At 47.4% G+C, this 15,376-nt stretch overlaps 1 protein-coding gene across 4 annotated transcripts in view; it reads left to right on the forward strand.

Annotated features, from left to right (window-relative positions):
* The window catches only part of DAB1 (DAB adaptor protein 1), a 1,070,346-nt gene that overhangs the window by 1,003,708 nt on the left and 51,262 nt on the right, over positions 1-15,376 (forward strand). For all 4 annotated transcript variants that reach the window (XM_064493538.1, XM_064493539.1, XM_064493537.1 and 1 more), the window contains 5 exons: positions 2,587-2,718; positions 3,335-3,454; positions 3,912-3,950; positions 5,559-5,624; positions 11,969-12,028. In XM_064493538.1, the coding sequence (XP_064349608.1) occupies positions 2,587-2,718; positions 3,335-3,454; positions 3,912-3,950; positions 5,559-5,624; positions 11,969-12,028 (417 nt within the window). The remainder of the gene's footprint in view (positions 1-2,586; positions 2,719-3,334; positions 3,455-3,911; positions 3,951-5,558; positions 5,625-11,968; positions 12,029-15,376) is intronic.

Here is a 15,376-nt window from a genome sequence, read left to right on the forward strand (position 1 = left end):
GTTTTGATTTTAAAGCACTTAATGAGGGTTCGCAGATAAATTAAAACATCTCCATCTGCTGTCTTGCATAGTAGGTGAGGTTTTACCATTGCACAATCATCTCCCAATCTAATTCCACCAGGAAGACTTCTAATCGCAGTTTAATTTTAGAGCAATATTCCACTTGGCAATCAATAACGGATTGTCGTCAAACTCTGATTTAATGGGAGACGTGGATAACATTCTCTACATGATGCAGAGAGAGAAATACTCGCAGGAAAGGGAGAGAAAGAGAATGCCTTTGTCTTCCCCTTTCCCTGCTGTCTACCATTCAAGCTCACAAAAGCTTCTAAATCAATACCTCCGTGCATGGTGAATCTAAGTCTCATCAATTTTACATCATTAACACTATGAAAAAGCTACTGCTCTCTGAGCAGTTTTTCTCTGCTAGCTAAATATGCCCTCTTAACAAAACGGGAACAAACAGATTCTGATCATTTTTATAACAAACACTCCCTTCTTCACCAACTTTGTGTCTAAATCCCCTGGAATTACACAGTCGTTCTATGGCCACTGGAGGGGCTGGGGTGGCTGGGCAGTGACACCACCCTCCAAGCATGACGTCCAGTAAACAGTAGGCAACCTGGGCAGGTGTGACGCCAAAGGGAGAGTCTTTACTAAAGAGGTGAGTGAATGGCCAGTCTCTGGAAGGTTAAGGTGCAGCAGCAAACTCTACTACAGGAAGGATGCCTAAGTTCAGAAGCCTACAAAGATGGCAGCAGACTAGGAGATGGACATTTTGGAAGGTCGGAGCCAGTCATCCAGAACTAAGGGGATGCCTACCACAAGAGGCAGGTGCCCACTGTCCTGAGAGGCTGGCTGTATGGTGTGAGGTCCAGATGGCTAAAGGATCTGGGAAGTTGGACTCAGACCTTAGAGAAAATCTGTTCCAGTGGTTCCCAATGTTTTCATAACCAAATTCCCCTTAGGTTACATTTCTCTCTCCCTCCACTGACTCAGAACGGGGAGAATTTTGTTCACCAAAAATGCATTCATAATCATTCACTTACCTATTTGGATTATTTGAACCCATCTCTAGTTACTAAAGAGAATCTGCTCAAAGATTAGCTCAGGAGTACAACAGTTACCTGATGCAATTCCAGATAAACTCGGCGGTTTCATTTGCATGCACAGTGAAAGGTGTAGTCTTATTAGGAATAATTGTACATTTCCGTGTAGCTTTTTGAAATGTCGAAAACTGCCTGGGACCTCTTTATTACTTACAGTGACCCCAGTAGATCCAGGGCTTTGGGTTAGGAGCCATTGATCTGGTCCAAACTTCTCCTTTGAGAGAGGAATAAACGGGATCCAAAGAGGTACAGTGAGTGCTTTGTGTTCACAGAGTGGCTAGAATTCAAGCTTCTTAACACCTAGTATAATGAAAATGTTCTTCGTAAGGACTTTAAACACATCGTATAATGCCCAGATACGTACGTACACCTTTACAGAGGACTGTTTAATGAGGATTGCTTTAGGTATGTTTCGTATAGAAAATTGGCCCTAAAGATCACCATTACTGAAAAGGATGATAAACATTATTTATTGAAGCTTGGGTAATAAAGGTGAGAAAGTCAATTTCGACAGATTTTTGAATTACTGATCAACAATCCCAATTTACCTTTGTTTGGTAACTGTGGGTCAGGCACGGCGCAAGGTGCTAGGGTGACAAAGATGAGGAAGACAGAGTCTGGTGAGGAAGACAGATTGGCAATCAGGCAAAATAGATCAGAGAAGGAAGACCTGTGAGAGCTGGAGCCCGGGGAGCTGTGTGTGAGGAATCCACCAGGAGCTTCTGTGTTGCTAGAGACAGATTCTAGGGAAACACAGAAGAGGGAGGAGCCGTAGCTGCAGCGGGAGGAAAGGCAAGCCTTGTTCAGGGCGTTTCCCGGAGGTGGTGTTATTTCAGGTGCCTCTGCGAGAAGAGGAGTAGGATCTGGGCAAGTGGATGTAAGACCAGGCGTTGCAGACAGGGGAGCAGCCCACGGAGAGCCTCAGAGATGCGGCTCTGGCCCAGATGGCGACTCTGGACAACACAGAGAGGGCGTTGGACCCTCAAGGCACTCTGTGACCATCTGTGGGAAAATAGTTATAACCGTGCGAATCTATGGTTCTCTGGGATGTGAATGGCGCCCCCTGTAGTTGTGCGGTGTACGTCTTCCAGCAGGGCAAGCAGAGGCCCTGGATGTGTAAGTGTACCAAACATCAGTCCAGAACTTAGACTGGGCTGTGTCATGAAGAAAGACGTAGCAGGAGCCTCCAGCGCTGAGCGAAGCTGACCGGCTTTGGCAGGCAGAAGGAAGCCACCATCACAGATGCTCATTCAGCATCTGAACAGTCCTGTTTATCTCTCTGGTCACAGCATCGAGACCATGGAAGGCAGCCTCCATTTCTCGGGGGCAGGCACAGCTCTTTTCCCTTCCATCTGGACCAAGCAGCTTTCCCAAAGCCCTCCAGACTGGTTCACACGGAGCTGAAACACATCTCTTATTGATCAATAGCTCGAAGGGAAAGCCCCCTGAAATAATCTCTTCTTTTTGTCTCTGATAGGCCCTTCAGCATCATCATGCTGTTCACGAAATTTCCTACATTGCGAAGGACATCACAGATCACCGGGCCTTCGGATACGTTTGTGGGAAGGAAGGGAATCACAGATTCGTGGCCATAAAAACAGCCCAGGCAGTGAGTACCCCCTTCCCAGGAGGACACCTTTCCTTGTGCCCTTTGGGGACAGCACAGTCACACTGCTGGTCTTTGGAGGCCCACTCTGACATATGACTGAGTGACACTGATGCTCTGGTTCCCATCTAGAAAAGATAAACAGCCTGGGAGCCAAGAAACATGCTTGTGCCCATCCAGTTGTGCTGGTGTTGTTTTTCTAGTGGGTATTTCGTAATGACTAATTTTTTTTCCTTTCTGATTAAGCTGGATGGAGGCACAGTACACAAATAAGTTTCCTTATGTTCATAGCCTCATTTAAAAAGAAAATAAGAGAAAACAAATAGCTGTTTTGCATAAGGCCTGCCCTAATTTTATTGTATTCAAAATTACTAATAAATAAAAGCTATGCCTTTTCTGCTTATGATTATTATGAATTTGCAAATATAATTAGTGGAAGAAATGAACTTTAGCCTAGATGCAATTTGCTAAACCAATATAAACAAGGTAGAATTAATTAAAGACAGAATGCTTTCAGTTTAATGGAAAAAGGAAGGGCTGTGGGTTATAGCTGGCAAAAAAAACAAAAAATCGGTCGCTGCAGCCCCTTATTAATGCACTTTACCACCTTTTACTCCAGGCTGAACCTGTTATTCTGGACTTGAGAGATCTCTTTCAACTTATCTATGAATTGAAGCAAAGAGAAGAATTGGAAAAAAAGGCACAAAAGGATAAGCAGTGCGAACAAGCCGTGTATCAGGTATACCTGTGAATTTATCCCGGTCCGGGGGATGACGGGGGCTTAAAATAAACAGATGTGAAAACACAGTCAGGCCTTCTCCTCCTGCTGCCAACCAGGAATAAACAAAGATGAAAGGGTCCCGTGTAAATTATAGGCACCGGAAGCAAGCCATTAGAGATGATCCCTTACTCTCCGAGATTCTAGACATATTAGAAAAAGTGAAGCCTTGAATCCGGGGGAAGATTTCAGGGGAGGAGAATGGGAGAAACACTATTGCGTTTGCTACTGTTAATGATGGGGGTGGGTCAGCTTGCCAGGGTTTTCATTGTTTTCTGCCTGTTTTCTGCCTTAATGACCTGCCAGCCTGTGCTCCCGAGAGCTGGTTTCTTCACTGTCCTGTAATGTCTGAATCCAGTCTGACATCTCTCCCTTTATATCCTCTGCTTTCACCCTCCCTTCCCTCGCTCTGCTGTAGACAATTCTGGAAGAGGATATTGAAGACCCTGTATACCAGGTAACTTCTGAAACTAGTCGGGGTTTGAGGGTCAGGAACCCTGGCCTGCGGTACAGACATTCTGTCAGGGACCTGAAGACTCCACTGGCTGCAGAGCCTGGAGAGGGACCACGGTTATTTCTGAGGGTGAGGGCTGCCAACGCCTCCAGGAGCAAATTTACATTAAAAAAAAAAAAAAAAAAAACCTAGCAGAAGTTTGGCTGGCATCAGTAGCAGGGGATTTGGAAATAGGCTTCTCCGTTCTTGCCCCTGCCTCAGCCCTCTCTGCAATCTGTAGAAGTTAGATCCCAGAGCTGAATGTTTTCGAGAGTCTCTTGAATATTCTTAGTTCATTAGAGAGACTATGAATAACGTGGTGGCTTCAGTGAGTTCAGAACCAGAGATGGCGACTGTCATTTTGGTGACATCTGAACATGAACCCAAAGGACGGCTTGTGAGCTGTAAGAAGGGCTGTGAGGAGAAGTCTGTCTGGTGCCCGGCGGGCCAGGATGCCCCTGATTCCCTGGCTCATGCCACAGGCGCTGTTAGGGGTTGGGGGAGAAATCCCTGAGATGCGCTGGCCCGTAGCTTACTCTGCACCCTCTTCAAGGTTGCAGCCTAATTGTGGGTAGAGAGATGGCTTCCCTTGGGTTCAAGTACATGCTCTGTTTACACAGATGCAGAATAGGAAGGAGTGGGGAGGCCCCTCCCCTCTGTGCTTGTTCCCCGGGAGAGAAAGCTGCCAGTCAACCTGTGGGATGTGAAAGATAACCTGAAACTTAGTCTCCCCGGGGCACACATGGGTTCTTGTATGTGTGTGTCACATGTGCATTCTATACAAATGTGTATTTCCAAACAGAAAGCGGCTCCCACTTATAGAAAAGTGAAAAAGTATGGATAAAAAAGGTAATATAATATGAATCACTTCAAGGAAAAGAAGTATCTAGCATAGACGATAAACAGAAGTCGAGGGTGCGCCTGACAGCACGCCTTGCTTTAGAATGCCGAGGGCATGAACTTGTCTGTAATACGAGCCCAGCTCACGGGCTTGGAGAGGGAAGAACGTTGCCCTTTTTGAAACAGCTCAGTCCTTTAGAGTCTGAAACGTGTATATGGAAAAACTGACCTGAGTATTTAAACTGAGGCTGTAAAGTAGGGTGATATTTATGGGATGAGTGAGTTTGAGGCTTCTGCGCATGTCAGAATCGGCTTGGGACCCCTAGACCTGAGGGAGCCGAGGAGAGAGGCTGCTATAACCCAGGGTTTACAAAGTTGGGATTCCAGGCATTTCCAGGGACATCATTCCCACTCAGCAGTGCCAGCGCGTGTAGACATTACTGGGGTAAATGCCACTAGATGAAGGAGCGACATCTCCAGAAAGATCTGTAGGGGCCCATGCAGTCATTGCTGAGGGACTGCCCGTCAGACCACCGCAGTTTTCCTTGGAAGAGGCAGGCATGTGCGGGGCTGCTCGGAGTGTCAGTCATTCACTTGTCTCTTGAAGGTGTTTTCTCTTGTGCCTGTTTCTTTAATGCTCACTGTGATGTGTATCCTGAATTCCAAATGCTTTTTTTCCCCCTCTTTCTTTTTTCCCCTCTGACTTTGCCTCTCTGGCCGCTCCTGTAATAGTACATTGTGTTTGAGGCTGGACACGAGCCAATCCGTGATCCCGAAACAGAAGAAAACATTTATCAGGTATAAAACTGCTTCCCTCTCATACCTTTGCGTGAGCATCAGTGAATTCACTGAAGGGGCTGAGAAGCCACGAGCCCTCCCCTCCCTCACACACTTCACGGGGCTCTCTTGGTCATTCCGGGCTTGTTAAATCCCTTCACGTGAATTGGCGCCTTGCTCCCTGCCATCTACCAGGAGTTTTGACGCCTTATTGTTGAAGTGTTTAGTGGCCAACGGGTACAGTGTTTTAATTTTTAATGGACCTTAATTATTTTCAACTGACTCGGAAATCACACATTCCATTTTACTCAAGCCACTGGAGGGTTGTTACCCATAATATCATAGGGTCCTTCATGTCTCAAAAGCAGGTGCTTGTCGAATTCCTTCAAAAGGCCAACTGCACTACTGAAAAATGAAGGACAGATTCAAAAATGCTATTTGGAAACAACACTGGGCATGTCAACTGCATGAAAGAAAGTCTAGCTAAAGGTTTTTATTCCTTCTGAAGGGAAAGTAAATTAATATTCTTAAATGTCTGCCTATGTGAGGAACCCTGAACACACTTTTGAACTCATTAATTTTCCTAAATACACTATAGAGGAGGTGTTTTAATCCCACTTTTACAAGGGGAAACTGAGGCTCAGAGAAGTTGAGTAGCTTCCTCAGGGCTGTACAGCTGTTGAGAGCTGAGATGTGAAACCCAGGCAGGTGTGTGACTGCAGGACCCACGCTGCTTCTCCATCAAAGAGTCTAAGTGATCATAGTGCGGCAACACATCAAACAAATATGACGACCTTCACTTTTTCACTAATTAGAATTTTAGTCCTAATTTGAAATATAAACATTATGGAAGCAGGAAAAATGTTAATGTATTTAAATAAGTGATTTTCATCTTCTTAATTTACTTAGTTGTGTGGTCTGTTATTCTGCCTTGGGCATGCGTTACTTGTGTAATAAAAGTAAAACAGATTTTCAGTTTCCATCCAATGCATGGAATTCGAAATGACTCAAGTATCATGTTCACTCTACCAACAGCTCGGTTTAAGCAGCCTTGTGGAATAATAACCTAACTATTTTTCTCTGCTGGATCCGTCGTGGTTGCATTCAAGTATGAGGTTGGGCTTGGAGGCTTTGTTTAAAATCATGGCTTACAAAGTTTCTATCCTTAAATGGTAAAGTTGCAAATCTGTCCTCAGCATCAGATTTTAAAGTACAACCTTGCCTTTCTGAATAGGAGGCCAGAGGAACCATTAAGCAGTCATTCTAGGAAGAGAGAGCATCTTTTAAAATAAAATTAGGCTTTTCAATATAATAAGAGGTTCCTGATGTCAGACTTTGCTGGAGTTGGCAGGGCTCCTGTGGTGCCCTGTGGTGGGTCTGTGGAGGGCCAGCCTCGTGTGCTGGGAGGGACCAGTTTGGGCAGGCAGAGAACTGGGTTCTGGTTCTGGTTCTGGCTCTGTCACCAACTCCCTTTGGCTGAGGACTAGCGGGCACAGCCCTTGCCCTCTCTGAGACCCAGTTTCCCCAGTGATAAGATAGGGAATCATTCCTCCCTCACTCACACGTTGGCCTGAGAATGAAACGAGACCACACGGAGACTGGAAAGAAAAGGCTTCATCCCGGATCACACACTGAGTCCACAGCCACTAAGCCACCTTGGCATTTCCTTTCCTTGTCTGGGCCTCAGTTTACACACCTGTAAAATGAGCAGAAAAGACAGAAGAGTCTCTCAGGCAAGTCCCTTTTCTGCTCTTTGCAACTGAAGCGCCTCATCATAGGACTGTTAGAGGGCATGCTGGCTTGCCTGACCGAGCAACAGGACTCTGAGCAATGGTGTGTGTGTTGCGGGCTGGGTTTGCTAACATTTACTGAACACTGGTTGTGGGCCAGCTCTGTGACTGGGGGTTTACGTGCTGTATCTTACTGTGTCCCGCAGCAACCCCCAGGGGCTTGAACCATGATCCCCACTTCCCAGATGAGAAAGTGAGTCTCGCAGAGATAAGATGTCCTGGCCAGGATCCCAGAGCTTGCAAGAGGTAGAGCCCCCACTCACAGCCAGGTCTCTCTCTCATGTCTGTAAATAAAGAAATCTGAGGCTCTTTTCAGCTCAGAATATCCTGGCTGCTGAGTTTTGCAAGTAGATTCTGTGTAGGTTTCAAGTCACTATCTGAAAACCGTGCTAGTTTTAATAGTTCTGATGTCCAGGATCTTCCCTGGTTGGTCCACCGTTAACAGGAAGGTACCATCTAAGGGAATGAATGTTTTATCGCCTTCTATTGCGAAGGCCTCTGGTCTGTCTCCTGTCTTGCATTGCTAGTCCACTGGGCCTCAATTTGCTTAACAAGAGATAAGCTCTTGGGTTTAAAGATAAGTCCGAGCTTTTAAGGAGCTGCTATTAGGGGCCTCATTTTTTTTTTTTTTAAAGGACCTTCAAGTGTTCCACCACTACCCCTCCAGAGTAGATTGCAGTGTTTCTTATACGTCAGCTTGGTCAAGGGAGTCTTGGATTTTATTCTATTTATCCTCTGTTTTCTGAGGAATGAGGTCAGAGGAACTGGGGCCTGATTTTGTAACTGTTTTGTGACCTTGGGTGAAGGAAGTAACTTCTGTATGCCAGTTTCCTGGGCTGGAAAATAGGGAGACTGTGTTCTCAGCTTCTCGGAGTGATACGAAGACAGAAGGCGACAAGGAGAGCGCCTGGTACGGAGTAGGTTCTGTGCGAGTGCAACTTCCTCTTACTTCTTAACGTCATCAATACCAGATGCGGCTCGAGATGTCTTATGACGATGTATTAAGTGAAGTAGGGAGTGACTTCTCACCTCATCACATCAGAGCCCAGCGGAAAGCTGCAGCCTCGCTTGACTGTGCTATTTATAACTCCAGCACAAGGAAGGGAAAGACTCCTGAGTGAATGTCACCTCTCCCTGAGGATCAGTAGTCTCATTTTTCCAAAGTGGATTAATAATAATCTTTCTATTTGCATGCCTCAGAAAAAAATTGTCAGTTTATAAAGAACAACCCAGAGCTCCATGGTACAAAGCATTTTTAGCCATCGTTTACTTTTGACCCTTCCAGTAACTCGGGGAGATGAGATGAACAGTTGCAATGACGATCATCTTAAATGTAAGAGATTCAAGTCCTTTGGACTTAAGGGTTGGGCCCAAGACCAGAGCCTCTGACTCTAAACCTGGTGTTCTCTGTACCTTAAAAAGCTTCCAGCACCTGTGAGATCGCAGCCTGCCGCGGGCACGTTCTGCCAAGTTCGCTCATTCGAAAAACATTTTGAGTTACCCAAGATATGTCAAGTATTGTTATTTTAAAATGTCTCTAGTCCTATGTCACCCAGCTCTTAACCTGCCTCTCCACACTGTTAATATGTCACTGCACTAAAAGCACCTTTTGTCTGGATGGTCCTTAATATATAGTGTTCAGAGTAATTCCATTCGTTTATTCAAAAAGTGATTACGTATGGAGCCCCTAGTCTGTGCCAGGCACATGGAGATGGAATAGTGACCATAGCACGGTCCCCACCTTCAAGGAGTTTGTAGGCAACTCCTTGGATACTCAGGACAACCAGAAGAGGAAACTGAGGGTCAGAGAGCAGAGTGACGTCTCCCAGGTCACCTAGCCTGTGGCAGAGCCAGGATTAGGAACCATCCTTTTGGTCCAGAGCTGATATCACTCTACGCAACATCACGTTACTGAAATGGTCTACAGACAGGATGGACCCGCTAGGAGGAGATGAGAGCCAGGGGCAAGGCACTTTCTGGTTTTTATCCTTTTAGCACTTCTGCTGGTGTTCTCAGCACACACGCGGAATATGTTTGATGCTTAGAAGTTTCCTATTTAACCAGTATTTACAGATGGGGAAACAAGGATAATAAAATATCTGTTCTGCCCTTAGCAAGCTTATGGGTTGGAATACAGAGTGAATGGAAAGCTGCAATGTGCTTTGACAGCTCCCTTAGAAGATAAAACACACTTTATAGCCTCCTTCAGTAGCCTGATTACTTTTCCATGTCCCCCAGCAAGACAAGGAGCTCTGATAAATCCGGGGCTGTATCTGCCTTGTTCGCCATCATTGTCCTCGTCAAAGCTCAGTGCATGACACTTAATAGGTTCTTGCTAACTTTTATTTCTTAATGAAACGATGCACCAGAGGTTACAAGAGTGCCAAGGAAGGCTCATGTCAGTCCTGGGGAGTCAGGCAAGGCTCCCAAGGAGATGTGCCGGCTGAAGTAAATCTTAAAGGACAGACAGGCAGATTGATACCTTACCCATGGGACAGCCCAGCAGAAAAGCGTTTTCAATTATGCACAGTTTGGGTTTCTCCATCCCACTGCTTCTCCTCCATTTGCAGGCATAATTGAGAGTCAGCTGCGGTTCAACTTGTTAAGTGCTCATAGTGAGCGGTGAATTACAGGGAACAGAAAAAACGCTGTTCGCTTTGCTCAGGGACGGGGGAGCTCGTGAAAATAAAAGTGAGGGCTGGTAATTTATTGGCCCTCGTTAACAAGGACTCCGTAGGTATTCCTGGAGGACTCCTTTTAGACAGAGCTCAGTTACCAGGAGCAAAGAAATTACATCCTTCGCGGGCTCCCTGCAAACTAAGGTTTGCAAGAGCAGCTCTGAAAGTGCATCTTCGGCACGGCCGTGCTCACTCCTAGTCCTGTTTTCTGCAAGGATGTGCACGAGCTTCTGGGAGTGTGGAATGTGAGGTCAGAGGAAAAAGAGGCCCTGAAACAGCTGTGGGAAGGATGGGACCAGGGCTGAGCTGTGCTGTCTGTCTGATGCAGCAGCTCACAGGCAGACTGCCCAGGTTGAAGCTTCTGGCTCCCTACTCACAGACTGCAGGAGCCCCTCCAGGCTTCCTTTCCGTTCTCTGCAGCATGAGGACAACTGTTGTCCTCCCGTGATAGACTTGTCCCAAGGATGACATGAGAATATCCATAAACACAAATGTTTATAACAGAGCCTGGCACATAGAAAGTGGCCTGGCAGTGATACATGTTTGTGATACATGTCTTACTCGGTAGCCAGAAAGAGCGACGTTTGAATCTAATCAGTTACCAGCTTTGAAGCTTTGGGCAAGTTTCCCTAACATCTCTGAGCCTCAGTCTCTACTATTTAAAGTGGAGGTTATAATACCAACTTCTTAGGATTATTATCAGGATTTGAAGTTCAATGAGAGCAAAAGTGACAAAGGGACTCAAGGAATAAGCCCAAATTTTCACTCCTCTAAGAAGAAAGGTATGGTTAGCAGGTCTCAGCCTAAAAGATTCTTTTTTCCCTCCCTATTTCCTACAATTCTGGGTGGCAGCCTTACCCAGCAGACACCCACGGAATGCTTACTGGATGTCAGGCACTGTGCCTGCTTTTTAGGGGCTCCCCATCTGCTGGAAGGAGACAGGTTATCACATGGCTGGAAGACCACTGTTGGCCGCTCCTTCCCCTGGAGGTGTGATTTGAGCTGTGCTAGGAAAGAGCTAGTGATTGCTTTCCATCTGGGATGTTTCAGAAACAAGGGGCCCTGACGGACTCATCTGAAAAGTATTCCAGGCAGCCACTGTTCCTCACGTGATCAAACATAGTCTTATACATGTTTACATAAATGTATCAACGGTGAAAGAAGTTCTCATTTTGACACTTCCCAGGATGCTGCTGCCTAATAGTCTGTGGTTATTTACTCTCTTTTCTCGTCCGTCCTCCCAATAACCTGAGTGAGCAGCAGAGTCAGTAGCTCCCGTTTTATGATAGTGAACCCGGAGGAGCTAAGTGACCCGCTTAGGGTGTGACAGTTACCACGTGGCCCGATAAGACCAGATGGATGAGGAAGAGAAGGAAAAAAGGGAAGAAGTTACAGATAAGGGCTTAAAAAAAAAATCAGGTTTTCCAGATTCTAGTCTCATGACTTTCATGCCATCGATGGGCCCTTTTCTTGAATAAAAACCTTGGGTGCTTGTCTGATGGCTTGTATGTGACCCCACCCGAAGCTGTACTTTGTACTGTGACCTTGATTTTTGCTGTATTTTGAGGAGCCTGTATCTCAGTCAGTGGGGAGTAGTTTGAGCTCAGCTGCAAACTGTTTTGAATCACTCTGGGCAACTCCTAGCACCTCCCCCGGCCTCCTTTTAGTCTTTGGTGAGTTGAGGATGATTTTTTTCCTGCCATGTGACCTCCAAGTTCTCTGCATTTCGCTTCCTAGTCCCAGCAGCCCCTTCTGCTGAAAGTCGGGTCCCTTGGACCTCAGGGGCTGCATTCACATGTACTTCGCCATTGGAGTCAAGCCTGTTTGCTTTGTTCTTTGAAAGTGGAATACCAAAAGTGGAGTATGCTGACTGTGTCGAATTTGATCTTTTTCATAGGTTCCCACCAGCCAAAAGAAAGAAGGTATCTATGACGTGCCAAAAAGTCAACCTGTAAGTGTAAGTACGTCTCCTCTCTTCTGCCAGGTTCCTGTGACCAGGGCTTGTACCGAGGCGATGCCTACCATCTGAAGAAGGGAATCACCCTTCTGGATAAGTGTCACAACCCAGATAGCTTTGCTGAGGACTCTTCAGTGGGTCGGGGGGAAGGAGCCATGAGGCAGAAATGATGGGGCTGAGGAGGGGGGTGCCAGTCTGGAGTGAAGATCTTGGCCCCAGGAGTGGGAACGCATGGAACTATGTCCAAGGGACTCAGAGTCTCAGGTGTTCTATGAGAAAAGTCTCTAGCCAAGGCTTGATGATACTTGGTCCAGCAGTGGGCAGTGTCTTGGTTCTGGGGAGAGAGTTGTCCAGCCGATTTGAAAGTGGTTGAGAAGCTTCAGAGGGATTTTTAAAAAGGCTGGCCATAGCCTTTGGAGTGTGTGAGGGTCCAGCCCATGGCCGGAGTGCTGTGCAAAAGGCCATGCGTGGTGGGCTTGGAGAGGACCCAGAGGGTTGCCTGCACCTGGAGCCCACCTGCTGGCGGGACTCCTGGAAATCTGGGACACGAAGGAAAATCCTCAGCTCTGTGCCACTGCTGGGCTCAGAACATGTTTAGGACCTTTAGTTGGCCCTCCTAAGGCACCTTCTACACGTAATTCAGGCAGCCCAGAGAGCCAGCAGGGGGACCTGGAGTTTGCCGCAGCTCATGTAAAAAGAAGTAAGGTGTCTAGACACTGTTGGTCTCACTCAGTCATGGGTGGAAAGAGCACGGGCTTTGGAGTCATGCTGACCCTCAGGAATCCCAGCTTTCACCTGAACAGAACTGTCGTGAGGCTGAAGCACCATTTCTGGAACCTTCTTATCAGTTCCAGCCCCCAGACTAGGAGAGACATGAAGACAGTCCTACACGTTACAAGATGAGATTAATAACAGGCTTTGAAACCCCATCCCATAAGGAACAGCTGGAGGACCTGGAAGCGTTTGGCCTGGAGAAGAGAAAAACTAGAAACATGGAGACGGGCATCCCCAGAGCCACTATATGGAAGAGGGGTTATTCTGCTCTGGATTAGCCAGCTCCTGGCCCCCAGAGTGGGTGGCACTGCCAGAAAGCCAATCTGGCACAAAGTGAGGGTGACCCGCTGACGGTCAGAGGGGCTCAAGGGTGGAAAATCTGGCATCTCAGAGAGTGAGCTCCCCGTCCCTGGAGCTGTACAAGCAGAGCCTGAAGACCACCTGTCAGAACGACTAGCGGGGCGTGGTGGGTTCAAACACAGAATGGGTGGAGGGGCAAGACTAGCTCCTGATGCCCGTCCCGACCTGAGCTTCTGCGTTCTCCCAGCTGGGAGTCTCCCCCATCCGTTCTCCCCCTCCTCCTGCCCCCGCTCCTCCTTTCCTAGTGGGCTTTCTTTCTGTTCCGTGTCTCTTTCTCGACCCTACTTGGCCAATATCTTGGAACCCCTGCAACTCCCCTCAAGACTGCTTGCCAAACCCAACGCCTGTTAGTTTTAGTGACAAAACATAGTGGAATGCCAGCCCCTTTTAAAAGCCTCGAGTCTGGAAACAGAGTAAAAGGCAGGCAGTGTCGTGCTGCTCAGGGAAAAAGCAGTTTTTCTCCCTGAGGCCTTTGCATTTAATCAACCCTCCTTGTCACTGAGACGCGAGCCGCCTCTTCACGTTTCAGTCTGGTCCAGCCCCCATCACACAGCTCCCTCCAATTCAATTTGTGCCTAAATTGTCTCACTTGCCCCTAACAGGTTTAGATACGTGAGGAAACATGCTCCATTTGCCACCTTGGTTTTGGCAAATTTATTAACCAGTCTGGCCGCACCATCTCCATGCTTAATAGCTCCGGAAAAAAAAAATCCAGACTCAGCCTGGTACACAGAGCCCTCGAATCCCAGCCTCAGCTGTATCTCTAACCTACCTCCTCCTCGCCATCCAGCTTGGCTGAATCTGCCGTTTCCTGGAGGAGTCGCACCCTCCCCCACGCTCTCTGCAGCCCTCCCCCAGCACCCTGGCGTAGCTGCAAGCTTTGTGTTTTGGGGAGACTTTCTTTACTTCTTCAAACAGTGTCAGCACATCACCCGTGCCTTTGTGCCTTCATAGCTGTCACTCCTCCATGAAGAGCCCTGACCACACAGAATTGGAATTCTTCTTCCTCACTACTTCCAGAAGCTTCCTGAGGTCCTTGTATGACCAGAAGCAAGTCCTGGGCTTGGTTCATAGTGGCCTGGCACAACAGCCGCTCTGGGAATAGTTCATGAATCACTCTACCCTGGGGCAGGGATTTATGAAAGTCCTTGGTTCTTTCTTTTAATGGGAATTCCCTGTTGCCCTGACTCTAAATAGTCCTTGAGTCCATACCCAAAGGTTTTGCTTGGAAAAATATCCGGGCTGCCTGAATGGGCCCCAGTGGCTCCCAACCCCCTGTTCCCATAAAGTCCTGGAAGCATCTGTTGGTGATGATGGCTTTTTTATGAGCTCTCTCGGTATCTCTAGAAGCCTAAGAGAGGCAGTAAGTGAACAGCAGTGTCTCCAGTGAGAGGCCAGTGATGCAGCTGGAGTCTCAGCTCCTGTCCTTGCCGCCCGGGGGACTTCTGAGACGTTTCCCTGCCTCTCTGAGTCTCAATGATCTCATCTACCAAGAGGGCTTGTCAGATTTAACTTGTGAGATGACTTTGAGGAGACAGTAGTCTCCGAATGGGAAAGTTGGTTCCACTTGCCTGACCTCTCGGAGGTACTCTACGTCCCCCGCGCCCTCCCTGCTCCTTCCTGTGCCCCAGGCTTCTCCCCATAGCCCTGCGTCTCTGCTGAATCCACCTTCCCTGGGATACCTCTAGGTGCTCTGAAAACCTCTGCCGTGTTGTCCTTGTCACTGTTGGCTCCCTCACTACCTGCTCCTTCCTCAGACAGACGAACCAAAGACAACCAAAGGAGTGCATGTTAGGCAGCTTCTGGGGAGTCTGGGGCTCCCACAGGTGTCCGAGAGAAGGGAGGCTTCTAGTTACAGAGGGGCCTTAGCAGGCTGCCAAAGGGGCCATTTCAGACCCTTTTAAGCCCCACAACACCAAACTTGGTTGAGCCTCACCATGAAGGTCACCTATTCCAATGACATGGACCTAAATCTTGGTAGGATTCACACCATTTTTGCAAGGCGAACACTCGGCGCTTTCTCCTCCCCCCTGCTCACTCCCTCGGGTGATAGTCTTACGGCTGGAAGAGATCTTTTATCCTTCAGCTTATAATTGCACAGTATAAAAGCCTTTTATGTAGTTGTATTAGGCATAAAAGACTTTCTGATTATTAGTAATAACCAGTCAGTGAATTGGAGCCAAACTTTTTTTGGCCTTTAAAGGAGGAATTCTG

This window comes from Camelus dromedarius, chromosome 14 (genome assembly GCF_036321535.1).
Source record: "Camelus dromedarius isolate mCamDro1 chromosome 14, mCamDro1.pat, whole genome shotgun sequence".
In the NCBI taxonomy this organism is placed as follows: domain Eukaryota; kingdom Metazoa; phylum Chordata; class Mammalia; order Artiodactyla; family Camelidae; genus Camelus; species Camelus dromedarius.